The sequence below is a fragment of the Coturnix japonica genome, chromosome 2 (assembly GCF_054131305.1).
Source record: "Coturnix japonica strain WE chromosome 2, WE-NBRP24, whole genome shotgun sequence".
Lineage (NCBI taxonomy): Eukaryota > Metazoa > Chordata > Aves > Galliformes > Phasianidae > Coturnix > Coturnix japonica.
In genome coordinates, this window is record NC_140664.1 from 66,487,114 (window position 1) to 66,505,887 (window position 18,774).

The 18,774-nt window shown below is 46.4% G+C and overlaps 2 protein-coding genes and 1 long non-coding RNA gene across 8 annotated transcripts in view; 1 reads left to right on the forward strand and 2 right to left on the reverse strand.

Moving 5' to 3' along the window:
• Window positions 1–12,004, reverse strand: part of SALL3 (spalt like transcription factor 3) — a 21,532-nt gene extending 9,528 nt beyond the window's left edge. For 2 of the 4 annotated variants that reach the window (XM_085537707.1, XM_085537710.1), the window contains exons 1-2: window positions 11,151–11,548; window positions 5,485–5,580 (exon numbers count right to left, since the gene is read on the reverse strand). In XM_085537707.1, coding sequence (XP_085393833.1) covers window positions 5,485–5,580; window positions 11,151–11,229 — 175 coding nt within the window. In that variant the 5' untranslated portion in view covers window positions 11,230–11,548. Of the gene's footprint in view, window positions 1–5,484; window positions 5,581–11,150 lie in introns of all 4 variants that reach the window. The other 2 variants (XM_085537708.1, XM_085537709.1) reach the window with 2 other exon arrangements.
• An 18-nt stretch (window positions 12,005–12,022) lies between these two features.
• Window positions 12,023–14,587, forward strand: LOC146761872 (uncharacterized). 3 transcript variants are annotated; one of them, XR_014942691.1, is made up of 4 exons: window positions 12,023–12,091; window positions 12,326–12,385; window positions 14,154–14,381; window positions 14,503–14,587. It is a non-coding gene; the product is annotated as an uncharacterized LOC146761872 (long non-coding RNA). The 3 variants fall into 3 exon arrangements; XR_014942690.1 differs by lacking the exon at window positions 12,023–12,091 and having other exon boundaries at window positions 12,263–12,385; XR_014942689.1 differs by lacking the exons at window positions 12,023–12,091; window positions 12,326–12,385 and adding an exon at window positions 13,046–13,192.
• A 2,994-nt stretch (window positions 14,588–17,581) lies between these two features.
• Window positions 17,582–18,207, reverse strand: LOC116652928 (uncharacterized). The gene is made up of 2 exons (XM_032442588.2): window positions 17,881–18,207; window positions 17,582–17,718 (listed from the first exon to the last, which is right to left on the reverse strand). The coding sequence occupies exons 1-2, from the start codon at window positions 18,199–18,201 to the stop codon at window positions 17,707–17,709; spliced, it is 333 nt and encodes a 110-aa protein (XP_032298479.2). The 5' UTR covers window positions 18,202–18,207; the 3' UTR covers window positions 17,582–17,706.
• Between the last annotated feature and the right edge of the window lie 567 nt (window positions 18,208–18,774).

Below are 18,774 nucleotides of genomic sequence, written 5' to 3' on the forward strand. Positions count from 1 at the left end.
TGATCTTCTGGCCGTGTTCAGAAACTACTGAGCTCAGGGGTTGATATTACCAACTGTGCACAGAGATGCCATGCCTTTCCTAAGGCTTTCACTGAGCAGCTTTCCTAGTGCTAATTTCCAAAACTTGGTGGACTGGGTAAGCACTGTCCGTTATCATCATTATAATCATCATATCATCACTGTCAATACAACAACTACTTTTAAAGCACAGTTGCAAAGGAGGACTGTGCCTCAAGAAGCTGTAAACAGGATGGCTACTTTTCCAGGTTTTCATCTACTACTCCACTAATCTTCTGTTCTTACGGAGAGCTTAAACCTTGCGCAAAAGGTTTAGGAAATCATTTGTGAATTCAGGAATGTAGCCTTTCAAATATGGCTGCTTTCTGATCTACAATGAACCAATCAAACACCAATAAGCTAATTATTTCAGGCACCATACAATAACCCTCAAGAACAAATGTGAATATTTGCAAACCTATTTCAGAACAAGTGCTATTTTCTGCTTTTTTAAGGCAGGTTCATGGTCTCTACAGATCAAAACTAATATGTATAATACATGAACTTCTAAAAGAAATCTAAACTACCGTTGCCCACTGCCAGAGGTATCAATATGAACCTCTTCAGCATCTCAAGATAGAATAGCTAGACTAGTGAGCTAACGCACAAACTCAAGGAAGCAGCATTTTACATTTGAAATATGATTTTTCCAGCGCAAAGTAGAAGTGGAAAAAATCAGTACGGTATTTCTCAATGAGTATGTCTCTTGTGTTCTCAATGAAATCAACTACATGTTTTGCACTATTTCAAAACAGTAAGACCTGTCTTTCACCTATACGAACCAGTGACCCAGAGCCCTATTTTCTCAATATCTCCATGTATTCCTTCTTTCCACTACTCTCAAGCCCTACAAATCCTGAGAATGCTCTTCAAATTACAAATCTGAGCATATCAGTCTCATCACCTGTAATGAAATAGACAAGGACCAATTTTGAAAATAATTTAGAAAACTCTGAATAACTTGTTAGGGTTGCCCATCCTGTGAAAATTGACTTCAAAGTAGATAAAGAAAAAAAGAAAAACCTCACAAGCATTTTCCATTTGGGATAAATTTTTCTGGCATTTTTTAAGAAATGAAACAAGTTAATCTGTCTTGAAGCCTCCACTTTCTGTACTGGTGAGCAAGTAGATGACACAGCTGACAATAAAACAGATGCTGCTTCGCCATGGATGATGGCCCATTCCATGGAAAGACAGATTATGAGCCTAGCCTAAAAACCTATACTCATATGAGAATCTGTTTCCCACCTTAGATGCTCTCTCATCTTAGAAGTGCCACTAAAATTAATAAGATTGTAGGAGTACGACAGTAGTTTCAGTACTGGGGCATATATTGCATCATTGCTTTTCAAGCATAAGTACTCACCAACTTCAGCAGAGAATGAGACTTAAAGGCATATGACTCCAATGGAAAGGACATGGAGTTCTTTTTAAAAACTCAGTTATTTGATGAATGGCAAAAAGTAATAGAGAATGTTACCATCACTCTGGATTATTAAAAATTAACAATAAAATACATCTGTTAAAATATTAAGAAAAAAAAAAGTGGTTTTTTTTTTATTTTTTTATTTTCAAATTATACTTGCTGTGAGAAGATGTAGCTTTTTTAAAATGCATTTCTATATAATTTATTACTTGCTTCCTTTTTCTGACATCTCACTAAAGGATTAGCTTAAGTAGAAAATATCCTTTTCATTCTTTCTTCCCTCCCTCCTTCCTTTCCTTCCTTCTTTCTTTTCTTTTTTCTCTCTCTCTCTTTCTGAAGAGATACAAGCATTCGTATTATTACGGTGAAGATGTGACGCAGTGAAAATTTTCAAGGACTTTGGGGAAATTAATCGAGCAGTAGCTTAATCTTATAGACGGGCTGAATTTTGCAGTTCTTACTTACACAAAAGGTGTTGAATGGGAGTTCTGTCAAGTAGTCAGGATTTCAGCCACTAATAACCTCCCGGTTATTTTCTTTTTCTCATTAGCAGTCTAACAGCTAACAGACTAATCTGAAGCTGCTATGGGATGCAAGATGAATTACAGCGCATAAAGCTTACCCTATGAAAACCAGTGAGAAATTGCAGCCCGCATCTCTCAAAAGGTACCCGGGGAAGGCTCCTAGATAGGTACCAGCCCACCAGAGTTGCAGAGGCCCCAGCAGAGCACCACCACTTTGCAAAAATGGGGTCTGGCCCTAAAATTAGCCTCCAAAAATACAATCTCAGGCATTTTGAGAAAGTCACTTTGGGATTGTGATATCTGAAGCTGCTCAGATGCTCTGCTGACTCAGTGCAGGAGGTGCAAGGGACTGGCACTGAGGGGATTCACCCCACCACTGGTGTGCAGTACACCCAGCCACAGCTCTGCAGGAGGGAGCTGTGTGCGGCTGGGAGGGAGGTGCAGGCCTTCTTTCTTGCTGTGGAGCAGCAGGTGAGCAGGCAAAGGGCTGATGGGCTTCCTTCAGCTCACAGAAATTATGTTCAGAGCTAAGAAAAAATTGCTACAGCTGTTGATTGCACACATAGGATCTGTGAGCCTGCTTCCACTAGTTCAGTATTTTTACTTAGGTGTACATCTTTCTGCTCTGCGCACCACGTACAAGAAAAATACAATGAATACTTTCCTGAAAGAACTGATATTGAACATTACGTTCTAGGCAGCTCCATTCCAAAAGTGTACACTGTTTCCTAAATGATGCCTTTCTTAGGAACTGTTTCCAGTTGGAAAAAAACCCAACTAACTCTGTTGTCCTTCACTTATGCTCCTGAATCTTTTTATTTTCTCTTGAATTAAATCACATCTACTCTTGTCAATGGAAATAACTTTTTGGAAAAAGTTTCTGAGTTATATGAAATAGGAAGTATTCCAAGAAGATGCTCTTTGATAATTCAGTATTTTGCTACATTTTGTTACCCTGAAACACACAGATCTCAAATTACACTTGGAGTCACTTGGATGAAATCAGGTAAGAACATCCACATTTTCTCTGCTTCCATCTAATTCAAATTGCTTATACTCTCTCAAAGCATTAAAACTAGTGATGTGTCTGGGAACGAAATCCAACAAATGTGTCAATAAAATATTTTCTGAAACATCTTTTTTTTTTAGACCAGATGCTATAACACAAATAAAAGTGTGGGAAAATACTGTATGATTTATTGTTATTTCTAACTCCTCAGCTTCAGTTTCACAGAGCTGGTATCAAGAATGTATAAATATTTTCTAAATGTGAGAATTTCTTTCAAGAGGAAAAATGACACCAACTGTCAACTGAAAGGCAGCATATGAAGAAGCTTCACCAAAAAAGCCCCCGTGAGGGTAAAGATCAGCTTAAGATAAAATGTCTGCTAACTATGAAGATGTGAGATCTCACCTACAATTCTAGTAACTGTTTCAAAGCGCAGCTCACAGCCGTTTTGTGTGTATTTAAACAAGCCACACTATGAATAACACCGAGCATAGCTCACAGACACAGCACAATCATTTACTATTCTTACGGTGATAAGAAATAAGCTCATTTTATAGGCAATTTAAATAAGTTGTGAAAATATAGTTAAAGAAAACATGAATTTGTTTTCAAAATTACCTTAATTTGGAAACAGTAGCCTTATAACAATGTATTGATTGCTGAGAACAGTATTACTTTTTTTCCTTAGCTTCATCGTTTCTTACAACTGACAGAGCTTTTAAAGAAAGTTTTCTTAAATTGTTAGACCACGTTTATTTTCTTGCAAATTAATTCTTTTTAACTCTTTATGATAGCTTTGAATCCCATAAAGAAAGATGAATTATCACATACTGAGCCCAAGCTGTGAAACAGGAGGAGACAAATAGAGACCCCTACTGTGTTTAACAATGTAGAAGAAATTCCAGACTCAATAGAAAAATTTTCTGTCCTTTTTCTCAGACCACAAAAGCTGCTAGTATAGATTTGAACAGTGGAGGGCACTCTTGCCATGCAAAAACCGCTACTGACCTGGCACAATTTGTTTGATCTATTCAGTAGCCTAAATCTCAGAATTTGTTAAGTAACAGCCACCTGTGGCACAAGCACTAACTATAATCTGTTTAAAATATTTGCAGTTCCTAATCTGCGCAGTGAAGCACTTGCTATCTAAAACACTGCTGCTTTGCTACGTGTATGCAGATGTGGAACAGATGCAAGCTTCACAAATCGTTTTGAATATGTGTGCAAGATATTATATTAAAGAAGATGTGCATTATGTTTTTGAGAATTATACAGAGTTGGCTTTCATGGCATATTTATGGCATTACTTTCAGAGAGAGTAGAATTTATTTCATTGTTTGTAGGGAGTAAGTTTATTTGGAACACAAGTTTTACTGGAAATTGTAAAAAAACTGTGGTCAATACTTCTAACATAGCCGATATCCAGAAAAAGAAAGAAAGAAAAAAGCTACCTAAAAACAAAGAAATGGCAAGAAGCAGGACACTGGATTCCGTGTAGCCTTCCCATCTTGAGGACTGTTCTACTAACCAGATGTCAAGCTGTGCTACTAACGCTCTACAGAATGATGCTGGCTGCTCTCTGAACAACATAGTGCTGATGAATCTGTGCCCAGAGGATCACAGTAAAAGAAGCCAATGGAGGACCCTGTCCTCTATCTCCTAAACATCTCAGAACTGAATATACAGGTACAGGAGGAGACGATGGCACTACTCCTTTGAGTAAAATTATTCATGTACAGGAGTGCCTGAAAGGGCAAACTCTAAGTTATTCAATGCTAACCACGCAGCTCAGTCATTTTGATCATTTACCACTCTGTATACTGCAGTACTACACTGGACAGCAAACCACATAGGGATCCAAACAAGCTACCTTTCAGCATATCCATCTTTGGGGATGTTGCCACACCAACAAGACAATAAAATAAAATTATCAAACAGTAGTAGTAGAAGGAATTTCCTGAAAAACCGAACAGAAAATCAGATTTGATTAACTGAAACTAAAATACTGTGGCACCTGCAGGGTTAATTAAGCAGCTCAGGACTTTGGGCTTGACAAAAGGAAGAGTTTTCCTTCTCTAAGAACTGAAAACGCTTGTGCTGAATTAGATGGGCATTTGATAAGCCATACAGCATGTAGCAAACTAGAGGGGATCTCTAGTTAATACTCAAATTCAGTCTTAACACTTAACAGAGCAGTGGTAAGCCGTGCTGCCAAGGTCAACTGCATAGATGTACTAATTGTATTATGAGCTTGACATCTAGTGGCCACCCCTGGCAGGGCAAAGCAGGCAAAGGTTAAATCAGCAAGCCTTGTCAAAGCACTTCTAACTACCCACCCTCGGGGAGGCTCCTTGGGAAACGAGAGGGCTCTCCGCCACCCCACCTCACTCGGCTCTGGGAGCCCGCAGTGCCGCCCCGCACCCTCGGCTCCCACCCCAGCCCCCACCCGGCCCCCACCCAGCACCCACCCAGCCGGGCCTCGGCTCCTGCGGGGGATGGACGGCCTTCCCCGGGGTTCCGGCACCCTTCGCTCTCTGGAAGGAGTTGGGATTTTTTTTCTGCTTCTTTTTCAGCCAATGATTGGGTCCAAATTATGGGGAGGTGAGAAAGGGTGGGTGGAGGGGGGTGAAAGAAGGGGAAAAAAACAACAGTATTAGAGTTCAGCAATAAGAGTTAGTTATCCAAAGAGCAATTAGAGTTATCCAAAGGCTCTTTCAAAAGATTTAGCTTACTTCGTAATGGATGCTGCCCAAGTGTGCTCACTGTATGTATTCTAACTACAGCAAGACAATACGAATAAACCCCACTCTTTAGTAAGCTATCTGTTCATGTTCACATCAACGCCTTATAAATATATCTCATCCCAAATTCACATATTTTTATTCCATTTTTTCTCCTTTTATTTCTTTCTTTTCAAGTGCTAGAAAACCTTCATTATGTTTAGTAGTAAATTTTAAGAAGGTAAAATTAACAGGATTTTGTCCCTTTGCGTGGATATGTATGATTCAATACAAATCTACTGCAGGAACTGGATTTACTCTTGGTTCTGCCAGAAAAAAATCTGGAAAATCACTCTCATTTTACAAATGTAACATAATAGACAAAGTGATTTTTGCACACTTAATTTTCTCAAGAGTTGCTCAGCTATTTTAATTTCCTGCCAGAACTGGATTATTAGCAGCAAAAGTGACTGACTCGTGTCCTGACTGATGGATACTCAACAGATAGGCTTATCCAGGCTGGCCAGTCAGTTCATCAAATGAAGGAAAAATGCAAACAAAATCTTCTTAGGAACCAAAAGTATTTTTTCAGAAATGGCACTAATTCTCTTTATTAATTTGTGTATTTTCACTCTGAAAATTGAATTGTAGCTTTGCTTCTTCCTTAGGCAAGGACAAGTAATTATCAGCAGCTAAATGTATGCATATTAATAGCTTAATTACACAGATCCTAAACCAATACCTTTCAAAATTTCCTTCCTCCCACTCTGAGAAAGGGAGCCCTAATGTCTGCCTGGAGAGATGATAAGAATTCCTCAAGATCAGTAGCGCCAGATAAAATCTGACCCAGTTTGGTCGACTTTCAGCATTTATATATACACCAGCAAATTGGTTAATTGTTGGAGCTTCCTTATTATTCCAAGTATTTTTCTATCGATAACACCAATCAGTGCATTCAGAATACTTTAAAAATGATATAAATACAGATGTTAGATGGTTTTAATGCTATCTAATGCTATTCTAATACCCGAACTATTTATACGAAGAAGTTTGTTATCTTTTCTTATTTAAGAGGCCATTTGTAGCAATGCTTATTTGGCCTTTTGTTTTTTTAAATCAAACAAACTAAATCTTGCTTAGAGTTTCCTCAGAACAGACTTTTGCAAGAATCACCCAAGTTCCACTATTCCTGACAGCTGCTTGTGACTTCTCAAGTTTTAAAGGCAGCAGTGTCTAAATGATATGCAATGACCTCTATTCTTGCATGTAGGAATGTCCTTTCACACTATATTTGCACATACAGTAAACACACCAACACGAAGCTGGTTGCTCCACACAGGAAGGTGCCGTTTCCACAGTGGAGCATGTGTGTCTGTGTGTATCTTCCTAAGGAACACTGAGTGCAGTTACGAGCTACTCCGAGCTGCACCGTCCAATTCCACTTAACTAGTGTGATAAAGAGCCATTGGTTTACACAACATTGTTTGTACTGAGGAGTGGGGGAGAAAAAAACAACAACACAACAGGCAGGTTCAGCACCTAAAAAGCACAGGAGAAAGCTGTCATTGCACAGTTCACTGTATGGTAACCCACTCACCTATCTTTGCCAGTAACTCAGCATGAAGAAGTCCAAAGCATCATTTGTTGTCATCGTTACTCACTTGTGCACCGTAAAACGTGCTTCTCAGCATGTAAAAACCCCTTTTCTTGTACCTATGTTAAAATACAAATGTTGTGCCTACTTCTGCATTGTATCTATAATTCTGATTGAATTTTAATCTGTTGAATTAGGAAGGCGTATTAGAAATGTAATTCCAGCTGTTACAGTTTACTGAGAACAGCTTTACCTTTACTGAGGAACAAAGATTATTGTGTGCTACAGACAGCCATTTGCATCCTTCTGCTGCTATCCTTAAATTATTTCCATCCTACCTTCTAAGTCAGTACCCTGAAAATGTATTTCTAATAGATACCATTCATTCACTCTTCTGCAGCCTACATATTGGAGTAATATGCCATCACTAGTTGTCTGTGAACACTTCCTCCCGAAATAATGTAAAAAATATATTTTAGAATCTCCCTTCCAACAATAAAATTCCCAGTGTAAATTTGTAGTTGATGGCATTTCGGACTACCTTCAGATTTCAAACTATTTTTCACCACTACAGCATTGCCCTGTTGGAATGCAGTTCTCTTAAGCTGCAGTCCAGGCTCACTATAAAAACCTTTATTATGGTGCTTAAACTCCCGTGGTAATGTTAGCAGGGAAGTTGTGGTGGGTGCAGACAACTTGCGGTACGGCCTAATGTCAGTCTTCCATTCTGCTCCCCAGGCTGCCCCAGTTTCTTTCTGCTAGTAGGAAGGTCCCTTTGCTCTAAGGGATTGTGTTTAGGGATTGTTCATGTTGAAATGCTTCACTTAAAGTCTATGTTGAAGTAGTATTAAACATGATTTTATTAAATAAATAATAAGCCCAATTTGCTTCATCTTGTGTTAACAACTACTTCCCCCTCCCCCATTCCCCCTCTCCCATTGAAGATAACAGCCAAATTAATGAAAAGGCTGCGTGTATCAAATAATGCTGCTCAGGCAGTTTGCTTTTAAACAAACCGACAGATATTCTGGTGCTGTGGGAACTGTTTTTGGCTTGTTGGAAAATACGCTCAGGCACTGTAGCAGTACCTTGATTACAGCTGTGAACAGAGCTGCAAAATACTGACTTGACGAGAAGTGTTTTAATTTGTGAGGTTGGGAGCACTCGTTATATCTGGCCTATAAAATTGCTTTCGGTATAGCAATCGTTAGGCTTCGTAACGCGGCACATAAATGATTTACACTACATTAATGTGCACTAGATAGCCTTCTGCTCGCGTGTACTGAGTCCACCTTGCTCACAGATCTCAAATGAAAGTGAAAAACCAACAGCTCTACTTCAGCTTGTTAATCGTTAACTACGAAGGGTTTCACTCTATTAATTAAAATATGTTTTAATAAAAGGAAACATAGCACAATTTGATAACAGCCTTCTCAGGCTGAAAAGTATTTACATTGTTGCATTTTAGGGCTGCTGTGAAAGCCGATTTTGTGCTATTCAGGGACCACAATAATAACGCTTTAAAATTCCTCACTGGGATGCAATGTAGTCCTTTTGATGGAAAGACTGTCTTTCTCATTCGGCAGAAATAAATCCATTCATTTGATCATGTAGTCATTGAGGGCAATACAAAACAAACCAAGTGTGAGAAATTCTATGTGATGAAGTAAACAAAACAAAACCCCCCAAAAAAGGGGGAAGAAAAAAAACCCATTTCCATGACAAAAAGATTCTTTGTCCTTAATCTACCCACCATATGCAAGCGTTTCTTTTTAGCATATCTCTTGTTCTAATCTCGGGTGACACGGACATAGATAAGATTCACAAAACAAAACAAAAACCTAGTTTAACAATTTTTGTCCCCAATTTATTAACTCTCCAGGAGTGTCCTAATGAAGTAGTGGGGTTTTATTTTACTATATTGAAGTGGGTTCGGAGCATTTCAAAGTCTGCAATACAAGTGAAACGTTCTCAAACGTAGAACGCACCCCAACAGAGGCTGAGCTTAGCTAATCGTTGTGTTGGTTTTTCTTTTTCTTTCTTTTTTTCTTCCCCCCATAATAAAATCATAATTCTCATCCGCTTGTCTGTACTTATTTACTTTGCACTGCCGGTGCTTCCTAAAAACCCTATTCGTATTCGCACCGCTGTGCTGCTCCGCTGTGACAGAAGGAAGCATTTCTCTCTGTTATTGTCAATACCCAGTGGGTTTTCCCAGAGCACTGGCAGCAGCCCCTTCCTAACTGCCCTGACAGAGTGGGACACATCCCGGCTCCCAGCCACCCCTAGGAGGGCTTAAAGCTTTGCCGGTCTGACAGATGTTTTAACCTGATGAAGAGGATTCACACTGCCTTAAGCTTCCAGGCGGTAAAGTTTAGGTACAATAGTGAAAATCCCCCTCGTGCTCCAACTTTGTTGCCTTTCCCCACTTACAGAAGCAACTTACAACACATTATAGCTTTGGAGCAGTAAAACGACTCTTTCTTTTTTTCATTTTGAAGGGAGGGAAAGCGGGTAAAGCAAAGGGCCTACAAGGGAAAGCAGAAAACACCGGGGCTCCCACTTAGTTTTGCAAGATGCTGAGAAGGGAGGGAGCTTCCGTGCACGGAAGGAAAGAAAAACTTTTAACTGGAAGCCCTCAACTTTAGCTCGGGTTAAGTGAGGAAGGGCTGTGGCATGACTTCGCACACTGCAGCGCCTAGGGCTACTGAAATTGAAAGAAATAAAGGAAAAGAAAGAAAGAAAGAAAAAAAAAAACAGAAAAGAAACCTGCCACTCTGTTCTACAAACAGTCCGGCGAGGTGGAAATTTTAAGCAATTGCAGCCCGAATCCATCCTGCTTTGGACACTTGTTCACGAGCAGAGCGGGTCGGCCAGATGCATAAAGCAAGTGTGGCTTGTCTGCGTGTGGGGAGGGAGAGAGGAATGGCGGATGGGCGAGCGAACAGCCCTTCCCCGGCGCCTGCAGCCGGCGCGACAGGGGCCGGTGGCGGCGGTGGCACTCCGTGTCACCTCCCACCGCTCAGAGCCGAGAGGCGGCGGGGGGAGGCAGCGCAATGGGGGGTGAGGAACAGCTCCAGCTCCTCGGAAATACCCAAGTCCACCCCGCCGCTCCCGGGGCTGCCTCCGCCCGAAGCTTGGAAGGGGCTCCCCCAGACCACGCCGCCCCAGAGCCCGCGGCCGGTTGCGGGGCTGCCCTGGGAGCGCGCCCTGGGAGACTGTATCCCCCGGCCCGCGGGACCCCCGCAGCCCGCGGCCGCCGCCAACTTTGGTGCCGGAGGGCCAGGGCAGAGTGACTCCGGCCAGAACCTCCACCAGGGGAGATAGGGGTGGGGGAGGAGGGGAAGGATGGAAAAGCGGTGCGAAAAAAAGAAAAAAAAAAAGAAAGAAAGAAAGAAAAAAGAAAAAAAAAGGAAAAAAAGAAAAAGAAAGAAAGAAAAGAAAAATACAGAGTGGGAGAGAAGCACAGAGAAGAGGAGGAGGCGGTGCTGCTCCGAGTGTCCGCTCGTGCGGCTGCCCGAGCCCGGTCAGAGGGAAAGAGGCAGGGCCTGGCCCGGCACAGAGCCCTGGCGTGAGAGCTGCACTCGGGTGGCCGGCGGGGAGCCGCGGGGAGGGCCCCTTGGGCAGGGGGTGGGCTGCCGAAACTTGGCTGAACTGCGAACTTCTCAGTTCCGCCGCCTCTTCCCCCGGCTGCTCGAATCCCCATTCTCCCGCTGCGGAGTAATTACGCTCCCGTGCTCACCAGCACCGTAAATGCACCTATCTCCATCCGAAACGCGCTCACAAAAGCGACAGAGAAAGAGACGCCGGGAGCCCTTACCGTGCTCGGAAACTACCTCCGCTTGCAGCTCTTCGTCCGATTTGAGATGCTGGGGTTTCGCTTGCTTTCGACGAGACATGCTGCTAACTGAGCCGTCTTGACTCTGCTTTTTGCAGAGGCATCAGCGACGCGGAGGTTGAGAGGGGGGAGGAATTGGAAGCGAGGGGAGGGGGCTGGAAATAACTGTTCTCAAATAAAAAGTCGAGTTGCAAAACAAACCAAACAAACAACAACAGAAAAGGCGACCAACCCCAAGGAGAGGAGGGAGAAAAAGGGAAGGGGAAAAAAAAAGCAAAAAAAAAAAAAAAAAAAAAAAAAAAAAAGCAGGGCTAAGCAACCAAAGCGCTGTGAGCGGGCGGGCGGGCGTGCAGGGCTCAGCCGGGCGGGCTGTGCGCGGCGCGGGGCTGCGGGCGCGGCGGGCTGGGGCGGCTGCGCGGAGCGCGCATGGGGCTCCGTAATTAGGCTAGTGAATAATGCATGGCGATTAATGGTGCTGGGGGCGAGCGCGGATTGGCGCGGCTCCAGCGGACTCGGGCTGCATATGGAAATGAAGGACAGGCTCCGCAATTAGCCGCTCCGCTCCGCCGGGGGATGCGGCTCCGCGGCAGCGCCGCCCGCTACGGGCACTGAGCGCGGCGCAGGGGCACGCACACAGCGCGCAGCGGGGCTCTGGGCTGCACGCGCTGTGCACAACATATGGGCCAGGTTCGCTTCTCCGGGGAGGTCACGATCCTCGCCTTTCTGTCTTTCTTTTCCCCCCGGCACTCAGTTTCTTTTGCTCTGCTTTCTTCTGTTCTCTTCGGTTTTCTTTTTTTCTTTTTTTCTTTATTTTTTTTTTTCTCCTCCTGATTTTTTTAAATTTTCCTTCACATCACCTCGTCTCTCCTGGTTTCTCTTTCCCCAGAAGTTGATCTGCGAGGCATCTGCTTTCTGTGTTGCGTGTGAGTAATTTTCTTTCCGGGAGAAGAAACTTTTGTGAACGGTTCTCTCTTTCTTTTCGCCCGCTCTTCTCTCCCTTCGCTTTTCACGTGCTGCTCTGTAGCTCTCCCATCCCGTCTCCTGTTCTCCGTCTCCCCTCCCGGCTGACTTTTGTTCTCTCCTCTCGGAAGCGCACGCACAGGAGACCTCGGGCAGTTTTGTCTTTCACCTCTCCTTCCTTCTTCTTTGTCTTGCAGCTTCTTTCTCCGAGCAGAGGCTCCCCGTTGGTGCTGGTGCTCACTTCCTGTTGTCCATTGGTAGGAAGTTTTTTTCTTTGTCCCTCTCCCTCAGGTCGGGATGACTTTCTGGGACGCTCCTCACCCCCTCCCCGGCTCACTCGCGCGTCCTCTTAGCTAATGACAGCGGTCTCGCGGAAGCGCCGATGGGCCGCTCCTCGCTGCCCGGCACACAGCATCTCTCCTCTCCCGGCTCTCGGGGCCGGGTGCCGCCGTTGCCGCGGGGCTGCCGCCCCCTCCCGCCGCGCCCCGCTCCGCTCGCAAGCGCTGCCAGCAGCCTCTCCCCGCCCGCTCCGCTCCGAACCGCACTGCGCGCCCCGCGGCCGCTCCTGATTTCGGGCAGATAAACTTTCAAGTTTGGGAGCGGTGCGGGGCGCACGGCGGCTCCTCCTACTCTCCTCCTCCTCCTCCACCTCCCCCTTAGCCGCGCTGCCGGGGCTGCGGCCGGGGCTGCCCCCAGCCTGCCGCCTCCCCGCTCCCTCTCCGCACGCACCTTCCCGACGGCAGCTTTTCTCCTCGGCCCCCACTTTTTTCTTTTCTTTTCCTAAAAGTGCAGAGGGAAGGGGGGGAGGCACGGCGATCCCCCCTCTCCCCCTTTCCTCTATCGCATTACAAGTCGCCGGGAGCCGGGCCGCGCCCCCCCCCCGGCCGCGCCTCCTCCCCACCCCCTCCCGCCGCCCCGCCCGGTCCCGCCGCCACCGCCACGAGTTGCCTCTCCGGGCGCGGCCTCGCCCGACTGCGCCGGGCGCCCATGGCACAGAGCCGCCGCTAGGATGTACCCCATCGTCGCCGATCTCCACCGCGCATCGCGCAGCTCCGCGCCTGAGTGTGCGTGTGTGCATGGGGAAGGGGGGCTCCACCAGCTGTCCCCCTCCGCTTATATTATTTTTTTTCTTTCTTTCTTTTCTCTTTCTCCCTCTTTAATTTATTTACTTATTTTATTTATCTTTAAGTACCACTTGCAGATTGGCCTCCGGCGGTGCTGGCCCCGGCCCTTGCGCGGGCGCGCAGCGGGGGTGAGGGGCGCCGGGCAGCTTTGCGCATGGGGCTGGGGAGCGAGGCGAGGCCGAGTGAAAGGGATTTCCTCCTAATACCCCCGCCGCAGCCCGTGTAATCCAGCCCTAGTCCTTAAAACACACTAACCCCGGCTGCTTTGGGAGAGGACTCTGTGTAAACTTTCCCTGCTGATAGCTCTCTTTATCTCGGGCGTCGCGATACCGCGTCTCTGGGCTGACGCTTTATCCCCCGCTTTGCTGCTGGTGGGCAAACCAAATAAAGTTAGAGGCGGCAGTTTAGGCCACTCCGGGGAGCTCGGTGACATGCAGGCTACCAGTGAGTTCTGCGGTGCAGATATTCGTTAAAAACGGACGCGACCCTTACGAGAAAAAGTGCTGAAATGCCAAATCTGCGCCATTTGGCTCTAAGACGGGCGTGCTTTTCTGTCCTTCGTTTAGCGGGATGCGCACGCGAGACACCTCTCGATGATTACCCTCGTTATAATTTGAAAGCCTTGTTTGCCGTCTGTAAATCTAAAGTGTGTTCTCTCCGCGTATCCATCCTCGCTGAAAGTTTGGTCGTACTGAGAGAGGGTCTGATCTAAAATGATGATCGCGAAGGCTGAAATCTGATGTGATTTTCTAATATGAAGTGTATGAAGTGGGAGGGGACGAGCCCCTTAATTGAGGTTTCTTTCTTTCTTTTTTTTTTTTTTTTTTTCCTATCAGAAGTAGGGATTTATTGCACACGAATAACACGTTATGCTTTGTGCATATGCTGCGTTATGTTGCAGGGAGAGCGCAGGTGAAAGCGAACGTCTGCGGGCATTGAGGCACAGTAGCCGCGGGCAAGGAACTGGAGTTGGGGTTTTCCTGCGGCGGCGAAGTCCATTTCCCCGAGCTACGCGAGATGAGGGAGCTGCGCTGCCTCCCACATCTGCAGCGTGTGCCTGGGATGGAAGAGGACGCACTTTAATCTCTGCCAAGCATTTTCCCCGAATTGCATTGAGTACCAGAACCGGGTCAGTTTTCACTTAGTTCACTTCTGAAGGGATCCCTTTCTGTTGTTCAAACAACTTTATTTTTTTTTCTTTTTTTTCTTTTATCCCACCCCCCTAAATTTGGGCATTTTCCATTGCTCAGTGCCTCGTACGATTTCTGGAAGAGCCTTTTAAAAGTGCCTTTCCCGGAGAGCCGTTTAAAGAATAAAAATAATTTAAAGTGGCAACCCTTTGTGTTCTAGGAGCAAAACTTTTTGTCTGCTGTGAAAAAAAAAGTGATCGAAAATGAATATGAATTTGCGGGACGTGAAAGAATCTTTAAGTGGAAAATTAAATAATCCTGTCTTTAATGCTTAATGAACAATGGAGAACACAACAGTCAAGAAGGGCATAATTACCAGATTTGTATCTCTCGACATTACCATATTCTAGGGTTTCAAGCGATACATTTTACGGTTTCCTTTTCCCTCTCCCCGCTCCGTTCCCATCGCTCTCTCGGAAGAGGCGGCGGAGCGGGGCGAGGTGCTGCAGCCCCCAGGGAGCGCAGGCAGCCCCCGCTCCGCTGGCCCCGTGGGGATGCCCCCGGGAGCGGCCCGGCGCGATGCGGAGAGCGAAACTTCCTCCGACCCGCGGGGAAAAGCCCGGAGGAGTGAGGAGCTCGTGTGGAGGGTGGAAAGTTATGAAGTGATACGCGCTCCTCCGGCTCCGACCCCTACCTCCTCCCAGCCCCCCTCCCCCCCCCCCCCCCCCCCCCCTTTCCCTCAGCCTCTCTCCGTTACACCGCAAAAAATTTCCACGAGCCTTTTATAGTTCATCTCCCTGACTCGGGGGTGAATATAAATACATAAGAAACGATGCGCTCGCTGAAGTTGGGCTACTAGAAGCGCGGCCACTTCGGGGCCAAACGGCTCAGCCGAGTAAATCTGTGCGCGCCGCTCGGGGTGCGCGCAGGGGAAGGGACGCCCACCCATGTCCTCTCCCCGCTCCGCCGAAGCGCCGTGCGGGCAGCGGGACGCAGCAGCTGCTGTGCTCTGCCCAGTTACACCTACTTTGCTACTTGCCGTCCTCTCTTGCGGTGTTTCTCGCATCCTTTCATCGCGTTATTTCTTTCCCCCTGCTTAATAATATTAGGTACTTCTCAGTACTTTGTTGGTGGTTTTTTTTGCCGTTATTATTGTTGTTTTTAATTAACATTAATGGGATACCTGGTTACGGGTTGGCTTTAATTTGTATCCCCGCGCAAGCAGGATGAAAGCCTTCAGAAAGTTTATCTGCAGGATCGACTCCACAAAGACCATATAAGTAGTTCCATCTATACTTAACGCTTTATGCAAGACTGTTATTCTTAAGCCCATCAAAATTGCCAACATGCAGTTAAGATGGATGTGGCGTTCCGTGCAATCCGACTGCTGTATTTCATTGCTATTTTGCTCAGCAACTTTATTCAAAGGGCGTGCAATTATTTCGACTTTATTTTCTATCGTCTCCTGCTCTTCCTGGCAAGCTGAAGCAGTCTCTTCCTTCCCCCCCCCCTTTTTTTTTTTCTGCACCATAACTTTTGTTTGAGGACCCCGGGGTTAAATTCAACGTAATTTCTTCCATTTAAAGCTGAAACAACTGACCGCTAATTCCTTCTCACATGAGCAAAGATATTACCATAGTAATATTATTATTGGTAAGAAGAGGTAATTGATAACACCACCTGCCACTCTGCAGCAATCACGATGATAAATGTTTCCATCAGAGGGAAATCTGTGCTTGGTCTACCACAGCCTAAGCCAAACAGCATGTCAAATGTCAATTATAAAGATGTTTCTTTTCTATTACAATTTTTGTGTGTGTGTGTGTGTGTGTGTGTGTGTGTAAGGTAACTGGCCCCACCATGAGATGTACAGAACCAGCTCAGAGCATAACACTGCCTGAACGTTTTGCCTTAACCATTCAAGTTACTTTTTATTTAATATCACTCTTCTCTTGGATCTAAATAAACATCAATTCATGTACACAAAAAGCTTATGTTCACACTTAGTGAACTCCAATTACCACCCGCTTCCGTTCCTTCACCTAAAAGTTGACACATTCACTTAAGCAGCACTCTTAAATACTTTGCAGACCGTTTTTCATACACATAGCTATGGGGATATTATCAAGAGCAAGCATGTGTGCCGGAGACACCTATAGATGCCCACACATATAGGTGGTGTACATATTAGAAGGCTGTATTTCTGTCCTAAGGAAGGTCTGCACATGCTGCAGGAGGTACATGTGGGTGCAGCTTACATTCAAAATCAATGTTTTTAGCCCCTTTGCAAAAAGCTGTATTCTTCCCTAAATGACTGGTGGGATGTTTGTTGAAAGGTATATATGTGTATATGCATACCACAGGGGTGCACACGCAATACAGCAGTGTTCAGGAACTTTAGCTCTATAAACAGTGCTGTCAAGTATAAAAACTTTCATCCCCTTGGCTACTGATATGCTCAGAAGATTATTATTGGTTTGTATTAATAGATTCAGGCCTCAAAAGACGAAATCAGCTATTGATAATTGCAAGAAGTATACAGCAGCTCCTGTATCGATCGGCTTGTCCCTTATTCCCCTGGTATAGGAGAGATAAGAAGACACACTCTTTAGTGCAATATAATTTCTTTTGACCTATCTGCTTGCTACAGACTTATGATGAATAGCCGGAGTGGTTAAAGTCCTTTATCACGAAAGTTACCCCTTGATATAATATTGATTCTTTATAACTAGCTCCAAACACAAAAATCAAACTGTCCACTTGACCATCATCATCATCAATATCATCACAAAGGCTGCGGAATAAAGATCAGCACAGGACTGAAAACGCTTTCTATAATCTGCCCACCTAATCTTTATTTGCTGATGATGAAAGGAGAAGGGGTGTGCGTGTGTGTGTGTCTGTGTGTGAGCGCTGTCCGGGCGGGGGGTGGGGGGTGGGGGAAGGGGGGAAGGAGGCGGGGAGGGCATCGAAGCAGGGAATGTCATCTGAGCAAACAAAAAGCAAAAACACAGGAGGTTAAGAAAAAAGCCCGCTCAGCCTCCTTGCCAGGAAACCCAGTGATGATCACAGAAGTAAATGATTGCGCCCCGAAGCTCTGCTTTCCTGGAGGAGGGGAACCCCGCACTCGAAAGGCCCGGCTTTGGGTTTATGCTTCTTTCTCCCTCCTGAGCGGAGCGGTCCGCAGTGAAGACAGAGAGTTATGTAAGAAAGCAATCACGGCAGAGTGCTCTCAGGCAGCTTTACTCCTCGCTTAGCATCTGCACTAACGAGTCTTCCTCTCCCCTCGCCCGTCCACAAAGCGATCCATCATTTATTTCCAGATCACCTGGTGATCTGTAAGAAAGAAGAAAAAAAAAAGAGGGAGAGGTTAAGAAACGGGCCGCCGATACCGCTTCACGCGCAATACCTATCGGCTGGTGTAGAAAAGAAAGCATAATCCATATGTATATTGCCTTAAATGAAAGGTTTTTCCTTCGCCTTCCCTCCCTACAGTACCGGCGTGCTTTTGCTGAGGGCTGCATTTGCACAATCGCCAGTAATTACACGCGTGTGTCCACCGGGAGAACGAAGGTTGGGAAGGTGGGAGGTAGGACGTGATTCCTCTTTGGAGCAATCAGGACTGGGAATGGTTTCATTCCGTGCAGACGGTACGTTGATCATATTTAATGGGCTCGTTAGACTCGCGCTACCGCCGAGGTACCGTCTCAACGCAACTTTGCGCTTCTCAGGCGAGAAGGGGAGGCGACGCAGACGGGGGGAGAACGGGGAGGAGAGGGCTGAAAGCGGCCGCGGCGGCTGAAGTTGCGCTCGCTCCATCCAGAGCCCCGGGGGAGGGCACAGGGCGCAGACGGGCGTGCCGCGGCTCCCCGTGCAGGGAGATGGGAGGGGGCAGCGCCGGCGGAGCCCAGGCGGGCCGGGCCGGGCCGGGCCTGAACAGCCTGGGCGCCGAGGCTCCCAAACACGGTGGCCCCGCGTCGCGCCGACGCCGTGGCCCTGCTCCGCAGCCGCCCACTTCGTACGTGGTCGCCGGTGCCGCGCTGCTCCTGCCGGGCCCCGCTTCGTCCCAGCGAGGCCACCCCGCAGCCCTCCCGCCGCCGAGCTGCCACCTGCTTCGGGACACAGGAACGGTCACGCTGGTGGCGGCGGTGGGACCCGGCGGGTTCCGGCACGGGGGTCGCGGTCGGGAGCTGGCCCGTCCCCGGGACCCCTCCTCTCTTGTTACGGGGGCAGAGCCCCATCCGGGGGGAGCAACCGAGGCAATTACTGTCAGTGCGCTCCCGCTCCTTGTCACAGGCGAGGCTTTGCTCTCTCTGAGAGGCTCATAATTATATATTTTAAAAGGTTTCCTCAACACTCTCTCCCCACTCCTCCACACTGAAACACTGCACT

What these genes read in the sequence shown, in the direction of transcription:
- LOC116652928 (XM_032442588.2), bottom strand. Translation starts at nt 18,201, where the DNA reads ATGGAGCGAGCGCAACTTCAGCCGCCGCGGCCGCTTTCAGCCCTCTCC.